General features: G+C 51.7%; 3 protein-coding genes across 3 annotated transcripts in view; 2 read left to right on the top strand and 1 right to left on the bottom strand.

The window, feature by feature from the left end:
- Nucleotides 1-5,349, top strand: part of SETD1B (SET domain containing 1B, histone lysine methyltransferase) — a 47,764-nt gene extending 42,415 nt beyond the window's left edge. The window contains exon 18 of the mRNA XM_048323249.1: nt 586-5,349. Within this exon, the coding sequence (XP_048179206.1) occupies nt 586-759 (174 nt within the window). The 3' untranslated portion in view covers nt 760-5,349. The remainder of the gene's footprint in view (nt 1-585) is intronic.
- A 1,251-nt stretch (nt 5,350-6,600) lies between these two features.
- Nucleotides 6,601-12,023, bottom strand: HPD (4-hydroxyphenylpyruvate dioxygenase). The gene is made up of 14 exons (XM_048323251.1): nt 11,941-12,023; nt 11,703-11,729; nt 10,913-10,975; nt 10,128-10,232; nt 9,939-9,981; nt 9,765-9,847; nt 9,546-9,635; nt 9,355-9,458; nt 9,115-9,192; nt 8,788-8,950; nt 8,384-8,455; nt 7,552-7,674; nt 7,299-7,415; nt 6,601-7,213 (listed from the first exon to the last, which is right to left on the bottom strand). Exons 1-14 carry the CDS (start codon nt 11,941-11,943, stop codon nt 7,103-7,105), a joined length of 1,182 nt encoding a protein of 393 aa, XP_048179208.1. The 5' UTR covers nt 11,944-12,023; the 3' UTR covers nt 6,601-7,102.
- Nucleotides 12,024-13,080: 1,057 nt separating this feature from the next.
- PSMD9 (proteasome 26S subunit, non-ATPase 9) lies at nt 13,081-16,852 on the top strand. Its single transcript, XM_048323252.1, has 6 exons — nt 13,081-13,228; nt 13,341-13,443; nt 14,234-14,427; nt 14,893-14,994; nt 15,505-15,593; nt 15,926-16,852. Exons 1-6 carry the CDS (start codon nt 13,115-13,117, stop codon nt 15,951-15,953), a joined length of 630 nt encoding a protein of 209 aa, XP_048179209.1. The 5' UTR covers nt 13,081-13,114; the 3' UTR covers nt 15,954-16,852.
- The last annotated feature ends 311 nt before the right edge of the window (nt 16,853-17,163 follow it).

Below are 17,163 nucleotides of genomic sequence, written 5' to 3'. Positions count from 1 at the left end.
GTTAATGAATCACAGCAGATCAGAGCAGGGTCTAAAGTAGTGTAAAGAGGTTGGAGAGACCTGAGAAATGAAACATGCAGGGAGACTGAGTGCGCTCAAAAGCCCTCCTGACTGTCTTGGGGGACCCTGATGGACACTGAGCAAACAAATCTAACAAATATTTCCTCAAAACATACCAAATATCAGCTGTGGGAACAGCTTCTAGTGCCCACATGAGAAAATATTCCCTGCTGTTTTCCCCCTCTGCTCTGTGCTGCAGTCTGCACTCAGACTTGCCTGCCTGGCCAAAATATTAAGCACTGAGCTGCTCTTAACCTGTGACAAATTTGGTGGAGCATCATCCAGGCTCTTTTGCGCCACAAATGACCAGAATGTGGATATTTTGGAGCAGCACAAGGAGGGCTGCTCTGTTTTCTGGCTTCATGCCTCCCTCCCTAGGATTGCCCTGGGTCCAGGCTCTGGAAGCATGGCTGGGGCTGTCTCGGGAAAGGATGGCCCCATTTTATTTTATCTTGGAATGATTGTGTGGAGGCTGGGAAGCCATGGCCCTCAGAACCATCATCACCTGTTCTGTCACTCTTGCAGCCAAATTGTTATGCTAAAGTGATCACGGTGGAGTCTCAGAAGAAGATCGTTATCTACTCCAAGCAGCACATCAATGTGAACGAGGAAATTACCTACGACTACAAGTTTCCAATTGAGGATGTAAAAATCCCGTGTCTCTGTGGCTCTGAGAACTGCAGGGGAACCCTGAACTGAACTCAAGGTTTCTCGTCACACTTGCACCTTCGGCCATGTCAAAACTGTGGTAACCAGGTGTGGTTGCACTTTGCCAAAAAAAGAGGAAAAAAAAAAAAACAACAGAAAAAAGGAAGAAAAAAATTTAAAAGCAAAAAAATACTTACAAAAAAAAAAAAAAAAAGGAAAAAGAGAAGAAAACCAAGCAAGTTTCGCACTTCTGCCAGGATCACGAGTGAAAGCAAAAAGCGCACACGCTTACGAGGACTGTTCATGTTTCAGGTGCTCTTTCCTTTTCAGATCCAACACGCACACAAAAAGGTGGCTACCTTTTGTGGCATGGTCTATCCAAACACTAGCTTCTCTGTTCAGTCCCTACAGTAATGCTCCGTAATGGGATAATGGTACCTTTTTTTTTTAGTTGTTGTTATAAACCTTCATCTTTTCATAAATGCTGCTACCTTTTTCTCATCAGTTTCGTTGGCTGAAAAAGACATTCAACGTTTAAATGTGAAGCAGAGACTGAAAATGCCATAATAGGGTTTGTTGGGAGCTTGATTGGCTGAAATTGCACAGATTTCTCAGAGTAAGCTGTAAATAAATGTAAGGTTGATGTTACAGAGCAAGCCAGAGGCTTGAGGGTGTGTGAATGAGTGTGTGCGTGTGCTTAGGGGTGTGTGTGTGTGTGTGGAGATGTGTCCACAGTGAGACTAGAGCTGAACTGTCCTGCCTTTTCATTAGGGATGAGCCTGAACAAGTCCCCTCAGCCAGACCCCTGGGGCAGAGTCAGGTCAGCCAGACCTCAGCTCCCCTCCTTGGGCTCGTCTCTCATTTTCTATGCCATGCTGGTCCATGGGGGATCAAAACCTCTGCACCTGCCTGTGAGAAACCCTTGGATACTGCAGTCACTAGGAAGAAGTGGAGTCAGCTGTGCAGCTGTAGCATCGTGTGGCCTTTGGGGATGCCCATTCCTTGGAGATGGGCTTGTCTTGCTTGCAGAGGAGGCTGAGATTAAGAGGACAGCTCAGCCCTTGTTTACGCTGTAGAAATCCTGCCCTGCTTGCAAGCAAAGACTACGGCCCACATTGTAGCAGGATTTTCTTCCTGTGGATGGGAAGCAGGCTGATGTGTGACTTGTATTCATTTTTTCTCACTTTCATCTGCATTTCCCTGCCCTTCCAGTGTTTTACGTGGAGTATTTGCTCTGTCCTTGGATGTGGGAGATGCCTCCTGTGATAGGAGCAAGCTGTGCCCCGCTCTCCTCCCTCTGTTACTCAGTAACTTGGCCTGGGGTGGTCCCATCCCTCCAGAAAATCATGGTAAAAGTGTCCCTGAGAGCAATCCTGTCCCCCCCCATCTGTAGCATGGGAATGAATGCTTCTCTAAATTTGGAAGGCATGTTTTAAAATGATTTCTCAATGTATTTTGTCCTTGTAGATATGCTGAGGTGAAGGTTGCAGTTTTTCAAGAGGTTCCATTTAAAAATGGGACAAAACACCAAAAAACCAGCTCTTTGGATGAGATCTGGAAATGTTATGTGACCATTCAGGTATAGACAGGATCAGTTTTTCAATTTGCATTTAATTTCTCCTGCTTTAAAAGTAGAGATTAGTTGTACTAAACCCTTTTTGATTGGCTTGTAAGGGGAAGTTGCAATGTCATTATGAAATGGGAAGATTATCTGCATAACTAAACACCTTCTCCCCACAGAACAAATTGCGCAGCTGTGTTCTTGTAGCCTTTCCAAACCTCCCTGAGCAGAGGTGACAACCTTGCAGAGGAGGTTCCTGGAAGTTTTTTCAGCTCTTCCATGGAGTTGCCAGGCCTGCACTGCAGCGTGGAGCTTGTAATGTAGGTTAGACCTCTGCCTCTGAATTTCTTTTTCAGACAAAAGGTCTGATAGAGCAGGAATACACAGACTGCTACAAGCTGCCTTAATACCACCTGTGTTTCTGTCTGAGGGCGAGCAAATTGTCTCTGAGATTGGACAGTCCATGGTCCATCTCTGCTTTTGTTTCAGTTCAGTTTTGTTGTTTTCCCCCCTTTCTCCATAAATCTCTCCAGCAACTGGGTGTTGGTGACCCAGAACCTAAAATTGTGAGAAGCACAAGTTTCTGTCACTGAATGTTGGTTGGAACTGCAGTGGTGGCATTTGGGAGTTAAACCAGCTGCTCAGTTTAGTTGTTATTTTTTTGAATGAGGTTCAATGTGTTGATGCTCCAGTTGGCACCTCTGCAGCTTGGCCTTTGACTTTCAAAGCTTTGGAAATGCACGGAAGTTTCCTGTGTGTCAGAACTGAAGCCCCTGTCCTTGGCCTTCTCCCTCTCTGCTCCATCAAACCAGTGTGTTAATGGTGGATTTGTGGGGGTGAGGACACCCCAAATGGCCCAGCCCTGAGAACCTGCTGGCAGTTCTGTGTTTCCCAGCATATCTGTGTGCTCTGGATGGGATTAGCCCCTGCAGTTTGCCTTAATCCTTGGTGAGGAAGGTGGGGAGGAAGGTCACTGTCACATTCACTGTGTGTTTTTAGGAGCACCAAAGGGATTTGGGTGCCGAAGACCATGAGCACCTAAATCACTTGGGTACTTCTAAAACTGCCTGTAATACATCCCCTTTCAGGATCCCAGACAAATAATGTGAGTTTTTAGAAGAGCTGAGCTCCCAGAAGTTCTCCAGGAAGAAACAGAGCTGTTGAAGCCACAGCACTTCTGAAAAATCATGTTAGTCCGGTCTCAAAGCCAGACCTGAGGCTTCTCTTTTTTTCTCCGTAAATCTTGGCTTGCAGAGTCCTAACTGGGAGATATTTTGCCATGGACTGGGAAGCTGCCTGACCCCCAAATAAATCACTTTAGGGTGAGGACTCCCAAGTCTGATGCAGTGATTTCCATGGGCGCTCTGTCCCTGCCAGCCAGCGGGGTCTCGTTGGGCCAGGGGAGCTCTGCAGCCACAGATGAGGTTTGGGGATGCCTCTAATCCTTTGCCGTGTACTTGGCAAGGGGTGGGATGAGAGGAGGGCAGGAGCTGTGTGGTTCACATTCAGCACAGGCTCCCCAGCACCCCATGGATACAGTGACAGGGATAAAGAGGAACCTCACCAGCCTGTGCTGCTTACAGGGACTGCAGTGCTTTTGTCCAGTGAAAAGCCCATCCCCAAATTTATTGTCACTTCAGCTGGAGCCTAAGACAAGAAAAGAGAGAGACATTGTGCTCCCTGCAAAATTCCATCTCGCTGGGAGGAATGACCCAAGAGAGCAGAGCAAAATTATGGAAATAGAATTTAAGCCTTCAGTTAGCAGCTGGTGTGAGTTCAGGCTGCAGGTGCCTCCCTGCTGGCATCCACGGGATCCATGGGGTTCTCACCTCTCTGCAGTCCCAGGCTGGTCCGTGACTCTCGGGGGTCTGGGAGGGGATGGGGCTCATCTTGCAGTTATTTATATTGTATAGAGCAGTTTATTTCTACAAGGAAGAAAAAAGCAACCATCATTTTTAAACTCCAGCAAATTACACAGTAGTTTCAGTTCCGGTTTCTGTGACCTTTTTCAGGGATCATTTCAGTGCATTTCTGTACAAAATAAAAATTTAAGGAAAAAAAGGATTTTGAAGTATAAAAAAAAATGCATCTTCTGTACATAGGTGAACTCAAGAATCTTCTCTTCAAACACTGTTTCTTGTAGAAACATGTTGAAATTTTTTGCTGATTTCTTTGTACTTCAAGAGCATGTAAATAGTTTATTAAAAGTCACTATTGTAATTTGGAGTTCTTTTAAAACAGATTCCAGCTCTAAATCATGTCGAGATGGGGAGGAAGAAGGACTGAGTATAGCAAAGGAGCTGGTGGCATTTACAGCTTGTGTCAAGCTTTGTATAATGTAAATTCTGTATAAATACGGGGTTTTTTTGTCAAATAAATAGATGAAATTAGAAGCATTAAGAAACTGAAGACAAAAAATTGCCAAGTCAAGGCTTCTTCTTTTCCCCCCTCCCTCAGTCTGAAACCTAATGTGCAAAATCTATTTATTTCAAGCGAGGAAATGTGTACAGTCTAATAGACACCCTAAAATGTATTTAAGCGAATTTGCAACTGGATTTTTTCAGTTTAATATTTGTTTTTTATGAGTTTCCTCCTTAATTGCCACTGTAGGATTTGTCCAAGTGCAAAGAAACACATCAAGAAGGACACTCTAAATCAATGGGGCAGTTTTGAAGCAAAGTGGAAGAACACCCAGCTCCCAATTCTTGCAGTTTTCTGGTTGTTTTAATTCCCAGTGTGGAAATCAAGGGCCTCCTTTAAAAGTAGGCAGGTCAAATGATTTGCAATAAATTAAAAAAAAATTTTTTTTTCTAAGTTCCTTTAAAAAAAACAGCAACTCTTCTTTGAAGATTTAGGATTTCTGCTTTTTCTTTCATTAAGCAAATTTATAAATTTAGGGATGTTTTGTGCATATAGAATCTGTCACCAGTATGTATCTTGTTTTGAAGAAAGTGTTTTTGTTGTGGATGTGTCATGCTGTATATATTTGTTCATATTTTTGTGAATTGAATACTATGTACCATTGTATTATAGTAACTTTTATAAAGCAAACCATAAATATACTGACTTTTCTTACAGAAAAATTATGTTGTGCTTAATATATTACCAGGGCAGCTTTTTGCTCTTAGACCTGTGCTGGGAACTGTGTGAGCTCAAGGAGGCAGATCCAGAACAAGAACAGTGTGAAGAACTGGTTTTCAGCAAAGTTTACTGAAAATATTAACTCTGGTGAGCAGGAAATGAATTTAAGCAACATTATATTGCACGAAAGAAATATGTGAGTGATTCAAGTCTATAAACTTTAAGAAATGTCTCAGTATTAAAAATCTTGACAACGCTGCAGAGCTGAAGCAGAGCCCTCCTGACAGGCAAAAGCCCTTAACCACCAGGCAAGGTGTCAGTGATGCTGTGAGGCTGCTGGGGCCAGAGGCTCTTTGGTTTCCTTCTTTTTAAAATCATTTTATTCAAATTGTCAGGAGTTGGACTTGGATGATCCTTGTGGGTCCCTTTCAGCTCAGGATATTCTGTGATTCTATGAAATCTGGATTAGTTCTGCTCCCTGGGATCCAGAGAAGGGGGCAGCTGGGGGGGCCGCTGAGGTTTGGCCCATGTACCCCTCCCCAGTGTGGGGGGGTCACAGTGGCCTCTCTGAGCTTTTATTTAAAAAGAAATACCTGGAGCAGGGACCAGTGGAATGGCTGATGGAGGAGGAGGTGGCAGAGACAGGACAGAGGCTGTAGGTGACTTCCCAGCTCAGCTCCTGGATTCCACAGGTGAGCACAGGACAGGGCTGCAGGACAGCCACGCCTCGGGGGCTCAGCCTGGAGGGGCTGGGAGGGGGCTGGGGGAAGGACTCGTGTCCGAGGAGCTCATCCTGAGCCGAGGGCTCGGCAGAGGCTTGGGCTGCTCAGAGTCTGAGAGCTCCCACGCTGGGAAACTGGGAACATGGGGGCTTTGGAGGGTGGCTGTGCAACAGTGGGGACCCCAGGGTGTCCTTCAGCAGCTGTGGGCTGAGGGTTGTACATGGGGTCTGCTGGATTTGTAGCCTTGGGGAACACAGGGACTCCCCAGGCACTCAGGCTATGTCAGAAAAGGGATTTATTGTGTTGGGGAGGAACTCCCCGTGCAAAGGACAGTGACAACACCAGAGCAACACCCAGAGGAGACTTTGCACATGCAGCCAGGATCTGAGCCAAGGAATCGCTGCCAATGCCAGCAATTACTGCTTGAAACATGGGAGAAGCCCCAACCCATCATTAATGCAGGAATTTACAGGTATTAGAGCAAGACTCTGTTGCCTTGGGAAGGCTGAAATACATAAATACGATTAATTCTCATTCCCTAAAACTGTGTTTATTCTCAGCAAATTGAAATTCAAGATTGAGTCTAAAAGCAATTAAACCAAAATCTTAGAAAAGGAGATGCGCAGAGAGGCAAACGCCTCTGTGCTTTCACAGTTTCCTGTGTAGCTAAAATTAAAACTTTGGATAGACTAAATTTGAGCACTCCCAGTTGTTTCTTCTGTCTTCCTCTGTAGCTGCATGTCTTTGGCCCATGCCTTAAATCTGCCCTTTGTTAAGAATTCCGTGATTTGGATCAGACTAAGCTGCTTTCTGAGAGTGTGTTTGCTATTTCCCACACCCCATCTCCCAGGAAGGGCAGCGCCGGGGCTGGGTTGGGAGAGGTGTTGGGTCCTTTGACATTGTCCAACTTGGCAGTGGCTTCCCTGGGTTTGTGGCACTCAAGTCTGGGCTATTTACCAAAACATCGGGTGTTTCCCAGTTTATTTGGAATCAGCTCCTTAGGGGTGAGGGTGGCACTTCCTGCCATCCTCTACATGAACTTGGTCTCCCCGTTGGGCTCCAGGACAGTCAGGTTTCCTCTGGCATCCTGATCCATTTCTATGGCTTCAAACAGAGACTTGAAGTTCCCGGCACCAAAGCCCTGTGGAGACAGCAACATTACAGACCAGGGGCTTGGTGGCCCTGAGGGCTCACGGCCAGGATCAGTGGGAGATCCTCAAACCAACCTGGTGATTGTGCCTCTGGATCACCTCCAAAAAGACCGTGGGTCTGTCTTGAACTGGTTTGGTGAAGATCTGGAGCAAGTAGCCTTTTTCATCGAAATCCACCAGGATTTTCAGTTCCTGGAGAAAAGAAATGAGGTGACACTTTGAAGACCCACAGTGGAGCGAGTGGGGCTCTCTGTGTCACTCATATCCCTGCAAAGCACTCTGGGGAGCTGGTCCAGCCCTGGGCAGGCCTTTTCCCTCCCTGACTCACCGCCAGCTTGTCAATGTTCTCCTTCACTTTGATTTTGGCCGTTTTGAGCCTCTCCCGCAGCACTTGGTAGTAGGTGGAGGGCACATCCATGAACTGCATGCCCCGCTGCTTCAGGTTGGTGATCTGCAAGGCAGGGGAGACCCAGCTTGGCTCAGTTTGGGAGTGGTTTGTGCCAGGAGCATTTCCTGGGATGGGCAGTGTTGGGGCACAGATGCTTTCCCGTGGCATTGGCTAATGTCAAGCATGGGAACCTGGCTCATCATTTCTCTTTGGCACCAGGAATGGGCAGGCCCAAGATGCCCTCCCCAGGCACTGCAGAGAGCTGTGCAAGGAGGATTTGTCCTGCTCTGACCTACTGATACTTCTGGAGGCCCTTTGGTCTGGAGAGGAGCCCAGACCCAGGTGCTCAGCAATAGCTGGGCTCAACCCAGACCTGCCCCTGCCCCAGTTGAAGGTGGGTGATGGGCTGTGGGGCTCAGCTCTGCAGCCTGGGCTGCCTGAGTCCCCACCAGGCACCCTGCAAGGACAAAGGTGCCACCAAGGGCCCTGCAGACCCCAATTGCTTTAAGTTGGAGGGACAGGCAGCTCACATGTGCAGGCAGGTCCCTTTGCAGTGACTCCCTGGGCAGTTAATCCTGGTTGTAAAACAACCACAGCACAAAGCCCGTTCACTCTGTGTCCTTGTACCCTGATGGGGTCATGGTCCACCACAGTCTGCGACAAGCACCATGCCCAGAGTCGGGGCAGGATGGGCTGGGGCAGAGGGCTCCCATGCCAGGGAGCTCTCAGGGTAGGGGGATCCCAGGGCAGGGGGTCCCAGGGCTGCACTCACTGCTGAGATGATGTCGGGGGTGTTCAGTGCGATGTGCTGGACTCCGGCCCCTCCGTAGTAATCAATATATTCCTACAGGGAAAAGAAGTCACCATGGTAATGACAGTGCAGCTACAAGTTCAAAGGGATGGGTGTGGGCTTAAAAATATGCAGGCAAGATCAGGCCAGGGGCACCATGGAATGACAGAGACACTCTTGATGAGATCAAGGGTAAACCGGCTCTGCGCAGTGGCTTCCCCAGGGTTTGTCAGACCCAAGCAGAGCCAGGATTGCTTTCTAGCAGCCACTTTAGCACAGCAGGTCTGCTCCGGCTCCAAATCACTGACCCTTGGTCCCTTTTCCTTCATCAAGGCCACCCTGGAAGTGGAGGCAGCCAGATGTCTCAACCACCAGTGTCCACTCACCTGAATCTGGGATTTCTTCTTGCCAGGTGCTGGCTCATTGATGGGCATCTTGATGGTCTCCTCGTAGTTGGTGACCACGATGGAGCGCAGGGCACTGAACTCGGTGTGCAGCTGCTTGTCATCCACTGACCAGAAGCGGTGGAAGAACAGGTTCTTCTGGTACCTGCCCAGGCCACAAAGGGCACAATCAACCTCTCGCTTCCTCCCTGCACCAACGGAGCTCTGCTCTGGCTCCATTAGCCCTAGCCACCCTCGTCAGAAGTGGTGAGAGCAGCAGAGCTGTGCTGCTGCTCCATCCCACCTCCCACCAGCTCTCCCCACTCTTACCAGTCCGCCACTGGGACCATCTGGAGGTCGGGCTGGTTCCCCACAACGTGATCAACAAAGCTGAGCTTGGTGCTCGGTCTGTGGGAGGAAACCAAGGAGGGTCTCAGCCAGGCTCAAGGGCACCCCACAGTTTGGGGGGCTCCAGGGTACGGCAGTGGGGACCTGTCCAGCTCCTTGGTGGGATATCCCGCCAGGACACGATGGAAAAGAGCCAGGCAGGACCCTCTGGAAAGTACTCACAACTTGGGCAGCAGGGGGTCCTTGAAGAGGGGCGGTTGGTACCCTGGGAGGAACAGGCCCTTGTAGTTGAGCTTTTCTATCAAGGTGTGGGTGGTGTCACCGTACTGCAAGGGGGAAAAGTGGTTGTGTTGTGGCTTCGTTTATGTGGGGGCCTCCCTGCTCCATGGACCCCACCCTGCCCTGCCACTCACCGTCTGGATCACTGCAAACTTCACCTTCCCAAATTTATCTTGCTCCACCCACGGCTCCTTCACCACCACAGCCCCACGCTCCTTGGCTTTCTGGGTGGAAGGAGAGAGATCCTGTCCTGCCACAGCTCCCCTGGGCCAGGGGGAGACATCCCCAGGCCCTCCCTGCCTCCCCTCACCGTTTTGGGGGGCTGTGAGGGAGGGGGTGGAGGGGCTGCCCACCTGCACGATGAAGTCACAGTCCTCCACTTCGAAGGCGACGTCCTTCACCCCATCACCATGCTTCACCAGGTGCTCCCCCATCTCTGCCCAGAGCAGGAACAGCCACAGGCATGAGCAGAACTGCTTTGCTCTGCCACGGCCGTTTTCCACTCCATCCCCCCCAAGGACACCTACCCTCATTGCCTGGGTTCAGAGCAGACGAGAAAACAAACACAATCTGCCGAGGAAGAGGAGGAGCAGTGAGGATGGAAGCACAGGTGAAGGTTTTCATGGTTCAAACAGGGTTTGGCAGCCCCCAGGTGTCTGACACCACCTCATCTCTCCCTGCCCTGGCAGTGGCACCTCTGCCAGGGGCTCCCTTACCTTGTCCTGCTTGATGACGTGTGACACCACCTCCCTGCTGCCAGTCTCCAGCCCCCGGTACGCCAGCTCCTCAAACCCCAGCTTGTTACAGTAGTAGGATGCAGCCTATGGGCAGGAAAGAGTCCCTCTGGTTGAAGCTGTGGTGCTGGTGGCCCACAGCCCATGGAGAACAGCCACCATGGCAGGTACAAGTCACACTTGCCCTGTGTGTGTCTGTATGTGTGCATGGGCACGGGCAGCAGCTTCTCTGCCTCCTCCAGCAGCCCGGGGGGGAAAGCAGAGGCAAGAAAGGGCCCAGATTGAGGAAAAAGCCCAAATTGAGTGGGAAGTGCAGCCTCCAGAACTTTCTGCAAGGGCCGCCATCGAGCAGGAAACATTTCTGCCTGTCCTCTGTTCTGCAAGGCTGGGTGAAAAGCAGCTCGGGTGTGAAGCAGAGCGGTTTTTAACTCGCCCAGGGATGGAGAGCAGCTGCCACGAGGCCGTGCAGCTCTGCGGGCTGGTGGCCACGGCTGGGCCCGGCCACGTGTGCTGGTTCACATGAGCCATGTCCCCGCGCACGCCCCCGGCAGTCGCCCCTCGCCTTGCGCAAGGGCCACCAAGGCCATCGGCGCCAGGCCAGGGCCGGGCTTTGGGACATCGGCACATCCCTGCCCGAGGGGCTGCTGGGATGAACCACCACCCCCCCGGCAGCCAATGCCCAGAGCGCCCGGCCTGTCCCGGCGTGGGAGGTGTCCCCTGGCACGGCTGTGTCCTGGCACACGTGCCCGGCGCCCGCAGCCTCTCACCTGCTTGGCATTGCCGACCCAGAAGGTGATGGAGTGGAAATGGATGAAGCGGCCTCGTTGGGGCTAAAAGGAAAGGAAAACAGGGCTGAAAGCTGCTGCTGCTGCCTTTCCTTCAGCTCAGCTCCGGAGCAGGGGGAAGCAGCAGCCATGACCCTGAAAATGCATTTCCTCCAAATGCATCTGAATTAACTGTGTGGAACAGCCCCCGAATGGTGATTTTCCAAAGTGCTTTACAGTCAAATCCACAGGATCCTGCACTGCAGGTTGGAAGGTACAAAGCCTCAGCTTGCCTGGGGCCACAGCCACACTTCCAGTTCTCCCAGTGCTCCCCATAAGTGGCTGTCCTAGTGGGCTGCCCACCCACAAACCTCACAGTGTTAAAGATTAATTCTCCCACAAAAGCTCTTACACAACCACCAGGGCCAGGACAGATCCCTCTTTGCTCTGTTCCCCACCACTGCCCAGCCTGGCACAGGGCACCCAGCACTGGAAACACTTTAAAGGTGAAAAAGGTGGCAAAAAGAGGCAGCATTTGGAAATAAATGTTGCATGGAATGAGGATTCTACTTAAGGATTGGTTTGACTGGGAAATACCCATCATCTCCTGTTTGTCACTCTCCTCCCAAAACAGAAATTTCAATTCTTAATACTAATTTACAGCATGGCCCAGCCAGAGCAGTTTTACTTCTGATTTCAACAGGTAATCAAGGAATGGATATTATCTGCACTAACAGGACCGATATTTCACACCAGGCAGAGGGGCAGGACAGGGACACGACTCGGCTCTTACCTTTTCTCCCTTGTCTGTGTAAGACGTCTGAAAGAGAAAGAGAAAAGAGAGACGTTAGCGGGTCGGGCAGCTACGGCAGCCCCCAGGGAGCTGAATCCAAAGGTCAGGCTGTGAGGAGCAGCTCTGCTGTGCCACTTCCAGCACAGTCACTGGAAAATCCAAATTCAAGCACAGCTTAAACCTCCCAAGGCCATGGAGCCCCCGACATTTCAATTAATTCTCATCTGGTGCCCCTTACCATTTTTGTGACTTGGCGATGTGACAGCAGCAAAGAGAGCGAGAGAACGGGGCTTTTAATATAACGGCGGGACCGGGAGGCTCCTCCTCGGCCCCACCTTCTCCCCCCACCAACCCAGGCATGTGTTTGGTTTGGGCTGGGCACTGCCCAGACTGGGGGTGGTGGGTGGCTGTCACTGGGGCCGTTTGCAGCCCCGGCAGTGGCACTGCGGGGTCAAACGTGGAGGGTGGTGAGGGTGAGTGTGCAGGGGGTGAGTGTGAGGCTCTGCCGTGGGTTGGGACCCTGCTGACCCCCCAAGCAAACCCCTGCCCCGTCTGTGCCGGGGTCACAGAGGAGTGACGCAATTGGGGTAGCGCATCCCCCGGCCCGCCCGCTGCCCCTGGGGACGTGTCATCCTGGGCAGCGCTGAGCCAGGACAGCCTGCAGAGTCCAGCCGGGTGCGTGGTGCACGGGGCCACGCGGTGCCACCTTCAGCCCCGGTGAGCCCAGTGCTGCAGGGACCCCAAAATGTGGGAGCAGCAGGAGGAGGGGGCAGGAGGTGGCCCTGCTGGGGAAGACACCAGCGCACAGACTCCACCTGAGCGGGAGTGGTGGGAAGTCGGAGCCACCAGCGGGGCCAGGGAGGATGAGCACAGGGGGCTTGGGGGGGTGCCAGTGGCACGGAGGACAGGGGTCAGGGTCTAGTGGTGGGGCTGTCCCCTGCTGCCACAATCCATGGGACATGGATGCCGTGCACCACCCGGCTAAGGCACAGACTGGAGAGGGGTCAGCAGCAGGGAGAGGGTCGTAACATCATACCACCACAGCTGTGTCACCCGGTGATGGTGACACCGCTGTGCCACTACATGTCACCATCAAAGCTGTGTAACTCACTGATGCTGACACTGCTGTGCCACCACATGTCACCATCACAGGCACCCCACGGCACCACCACAGCAGTGTGACCCAGTGACGGTGACATTGCTGTGCCACCCCATGCCAGCCCCACAGCGGTGTGCCGCAGAGGCACTGACGCGGCTGTGCCACCCCGTTATTGCCACCGCTGCCGCCCCGCTGTCACCCCCGGCACGGCCCCCACCGCCCCCGGCCCCCGGCGCTGGGCCCGCCCCTGCCCCGCCCGCGGCCGCCTCCGGCCCCGCCCCGCGCCCCTCCCGGCTCCCGTCCGGCCGCGGCCATGGCGGAGCCTGGCGGGGGCCGCCCCGTCACCGTCAGCGACGTCCAGCAGCTGGTGCGGCGCAAGGACGAGATCGAGGCGCAGATCAAGGCCTGCTACGAGCTGCTGGAGGGGGTCAGTGCCCGGGCAGGGCCGGGCAGGGCCGGGCAGGGCAGGGCCGGGCCGGGGGGCGCCGTGCGGGCCCGCGGGCCCGGCCCCCTCCCAACCGCCGCCTCTTCCCTCACAGCAAAAGGGCGTCGGGATGCACGAGCCGCTGGTGGACGCCGAGGGCTTCCCCCGCGCAGACATCGACCTGTACCAAGTGCGCACCGCCCGGCACAACATCATCTGTGAGCGGGGAACGGGAACCGGGCGGGGGGGCCCTTCCCGGGGCCGCGGGGCCGGGTCGCGCCCCCATCCCGCGGGATGAGCCAGCGAAACCGGGATGTGCGGGAGACACCCGGCCTCTGCCCGGGGACAGGCACCGCGTAACAGCGGTGACACCGCTTAAGTCTCTCAAACTCCCATCTCCTCGTTGTAATTCCTCAGAACCGGAGCCCAGGGCTGCGCTGAGCCGGTTTCCCAGTGGTTCTGCTCAGCGCTCGGAGCTGCCGCCTGGGCTGAGTCAGTAAAATGCCTTTGTCCGCGTGTTACTGCAGCCGCACTGAAATTCTGCCTCTGCTGTGGAGCCATTTGGGATCTGCGAAACACAATAAAGCTTTGCTGTGCTGTTTGTGGAATAAAATTTGGGTAGGAAACAGCTCGGCATTTATTTCATCCCAGGCTTTCCCAGTGCCCTGACTTTCAGGATGGGTTTTTCTCTTCATACATGACAGCAGATGACTTAATGAAAAGAGGACTTGAGCTGCTCACTAAGTTCTAAAGGATCATAGGCCTCCCAGTCCTGCTGCCTTTGCATGTTTACCGAAATTTGTAGGGTGGTTTTCTCTGTGTCTGACTTTTACTGATAAACATCTGCCGGGCTGGCACCAGGCCCCAGCAGATAGACCAGCAGAGGTTCTTGCTGAGATCAGAGACAGCCAGGGCACTGCTCTGCATGGCTGCAGAGGGGAGCAGGTGCTGAGAGTCCTTTGGGGGAATCCTTTACAGCTTCCCATGCGCTCATGGTGTCACCCACAGGTTTGCAGAATGATCACAAGGCCCTGATGAAGCAGGTGGAGGAAGCTCTACACAAGCTGCACGCCCGGGAGAAGGAGAAACACGCCAAGGATGAGGCGGAGGCCTTGGCCGAGGCCATGAGCCAGAACCAGAGCCTGCCCCAGGCCTTTGCCAAAGTGAACGCCGTGACCCCAGGCTCTCCTGCCAGCGTCTCGGTATGTCAGGCACAGCTCGTGGGGAAGGCTTTGTCTGGAGCCAGACAGCTCATGGCTTCCTCTGTCTCTTGTTAATAAGTGGGAATAAGTTGGGGGCTTGATTAGGGTGTCACCCCCTCTCTTTTGTCACGCTGGGATGTGCTGTGAATGGGCTGGTCACAGTACAGGGATGAGATGGGTGTTCTCTGAGCTGTATCCTGGCACCACACAGCTCCTCCCACACCCCACTGACCGTTCCAGCCTCAGGATTTCTCTTCCCATGAAACAGAACAGAGGAATGAACACTTACCTCTCCCTATGGCCTTTGAGAGGCTGTAGTGATGGTCACTTGCCTGAGTGTGAGAAGTGTTGTAGCACATCTCTCTCCTTGTGGCTGGGTGAAGGGTGATGCTCCTGTGTTATTACCTGTGATATTACCTGTCTTTGGAGAATGCAGGTGCTCATCTCTCTTCTATCTCTGTCCAGGGACTTCAAGTTGATGATGAGATTGTGGAGTTTGGATCTGTCAATGTAAACAACTTCCAAAACCTGCAGAACATCGCCACGGTGGTGCAGCACAGTGAGGGGGTGAGCTTATTTCTGCTGTGACTGCATTCTCTTGCCTGTCTCTGTTAGCCACAGCTTTTTCTATGGAACTTTGATCTCTGGAATCATAATTTCCATGTCAGAAATAGTGTCAGATTCAGTCTATGCTGTTGTAGCCTTGTTCTCTCACAGCACTGAGCTATTTGCTCATGAATGGAAGAGCTGAGGAGTGTGTGCTCTTTGCTGTGAGCATCACTGTTGTTTGTTCTCCCCAGGGACTCCCTGCAGCAGCATTGCTCTGCCAGCCTCATGGACTGGCCAGAGAAGCTGCCACAGCTTCTCTGTGGTTGATGGTGGAAGTGGGGGATCTCCTGGAGATGACTTCACACAAAACACTCCCTTCTTTCAGTTATAGTCACCAGAATGGGAATGGGCACTGCTGCAGAACAGCTCCTTGGGCTTAATGTTCTTCTGGTGTTTCAGCAAAAGAAGGAAGAGAGTTGACTTGGTGATGGAAAAGTGAATTTATTTTTTATTTTACCTCTCTTTCAGAGACCCCTGAGTGTGACTGTGATCCGCAGTGGTAGAAAGGTGCACGTGGGGCTGACTCCGAAGCGCTGGGCTGGGAAGGGTCTCCTGGGGTGAGCTGCTGTTTTACTTGCTGGAAGGGAAGAGGCTTTCACCAGCTCAGGGCACGTTTCCTGAGCAGGGCCAGCCCTGGGCTATGTCAATGCCCACTGTGGGCACCAGGGAGCTGGAGGCTGCTGGTTCTGCACAGGGATAAGGGAATTGAGTTCCATCAAACTCAAAAAATTGAGTTCCATGAACACAGGGAGAAAGGTCTCAGGGGCTGGTTTGTCTGGTAGAGGAAACCAGTGGAGAAGGGTTATGGTCTGATCTATCCCATGTCAGATCTTCTGTGCCTGTTTGAGAAAGGACCTTTAATATTTCCTTCTACCCTCTTCTTTTTCAGCTGCAATATCATTCCCTTACAAAGATGACCATGGCCTGGAGAACAATAAAGCTGAAGCTTGTGCGTGCTTTCTGGACTCTGATCTGGTTTGAAAACTTCCCTACGTGTTGTTGCTGTGGCCTCTGGTGCCTGGAGGGTTCTGGCAGAGCAGGGCCTGCCTGCAGTTCAGAATTGCATTGGTTGTCAGGAGGAACCTGCAGAGCTGCAAGATGTGGCTTCTCATCTCTTCCACCTTGTATCAGTTTAGAATAAGGCTCTAGAGAGACCCAAACCTCACTTGATACAACCTCCAAAGAGCTTGAAATGCTCTTATTTGGTGATAACAGAACATTCCTTTTTTCTCCCCCTTTAAAACTCCTCACTGAATATCATGTAATACATGCTAAAAAGTCCTGGAGCACTTTTTGATGCCTGTCACAGTAGATGACAGACAAGAGATATGCATCTTCCCCACGTTGCCATAACTTTTAAAGTCACTGAACATACTGAAAGGATTTTTGGAATGCCCAGTTATTTTAAGACAACGAGGTAAGGAATAGGGGTTATAATTCTACTTTTGGAACTTCTAGTAGTTTATGTAGTCATGATAAAAGCACTCCTAATCTGTCTTCTCTCTCTTTTTTCTTTTAATTTTTAAAAAATTTGTTTATTTGCGGGAGTTGATTTTGGGGTGTTTTCCTGGTTCCAGCCAGGACAGGGTTTACATTTTGTTCCTCCCATTCCCAGGAGCAGTGGGGGGAGTGGTGGGTGGCACATGGTCTGGGGTGTTTTCAGTGGGAACAGTAAACTGGGGAATACCATTCCTAAACCACCAAAGGTGCATAAACTGAGGGGATTCCGGGAATGACTGGTTTGTTTGTTCAAAGCTTATTTCTAGTTGAACTTCAAAATAGTCTCCCAAAACAATAAAACTGAGTATTGCCTCTCTCTGCTCTTGTAGTCATTATTTGGGGCAGCCTCTCCGGGTCAGGGAGATAATAGGAGCTGGTAACAAATCTCGTTTCTGCTCCCAGCAGGGTGTGAGGCTCTTTCTGGGCAGAAGGAAAAACAAATTAAATTTAGAAATGGTTATTATTTGAGCTTAACAGCAAGGGTGAGGTCAACAGCTGGGAGCGTTTGGAGCTGATTATCTGCAGGGGTGAAGTGAGAGCTTGGAGTGATCCTTGGGAGTGGGTTTGCTGTGCAAGGGCCGTCCTGGCAGAGAGCTGGGGACCGTGGGGGACTGCCAGGGGATGGGG

The sequence above is a fragment of the Corvus hawaiiensis genome, chromosome 18, assembly GCF_020740725.1.
Source record: "Corvus hawaiiensis isolate bCorHaw1 chromosome 18, bCorHaw1.pri.cur, whole genome shotgun sequence".
Taxonomy (NCBI): domain Eukaryota; kingdom Metazoa; phylum Chordata; class Aves; order Passeriformes; family Corvidae; genus Corvus; species Corvus hawaiiensis.
Note: the sequence above shows the minus strand (reverse complement) of the source record. Positions and strands in the feature narration are given on the sequence as shown.

Excerpts from the sequence above, each read along its gene's own strand:
- HPD (XM_048323251.1), bottom strand. Across the intron at positions 9,636-9,764 it reads ACTGTGACTTCATCGTGCAG|AAAGCCAAGGAGCGTGGGGC; the intron begins GTGGGCAGCCCC and ends CCTTCCACCCAG. Across the intron at positions 9,193-9,354 it reads GACCCCCTGCTGCCCAAGTT|ACCGAGCACCAAGCTCAGCT; the intron begins GTGAGTACTTTC and ends TTCCTCCCACAG.
- PSMD9 (XM_048323252.1), top strand. The coding sequence starts at position 13,115 with ATGGCGGAGCCTGGCGGGGGCCGCCCCGTCACCGTCAGCGACGTCCAG. Across the intron at positions 14,428-14,892 it reads GCTCTCCTGCCAGCGTCTCG|GGACTTCAAGTTGATGATGA; the intron begins GTATGTCAGGCA and ends ATCTCTGTCCAG. Across the intron at positions 14,995-15,504 it reads TGGTGCAGCACAGTGAGGGG|AGACCCCTGAGTGTGACTGT; the intron begins GTGAGCTTATTT and ends CCTCTCTTTCAG.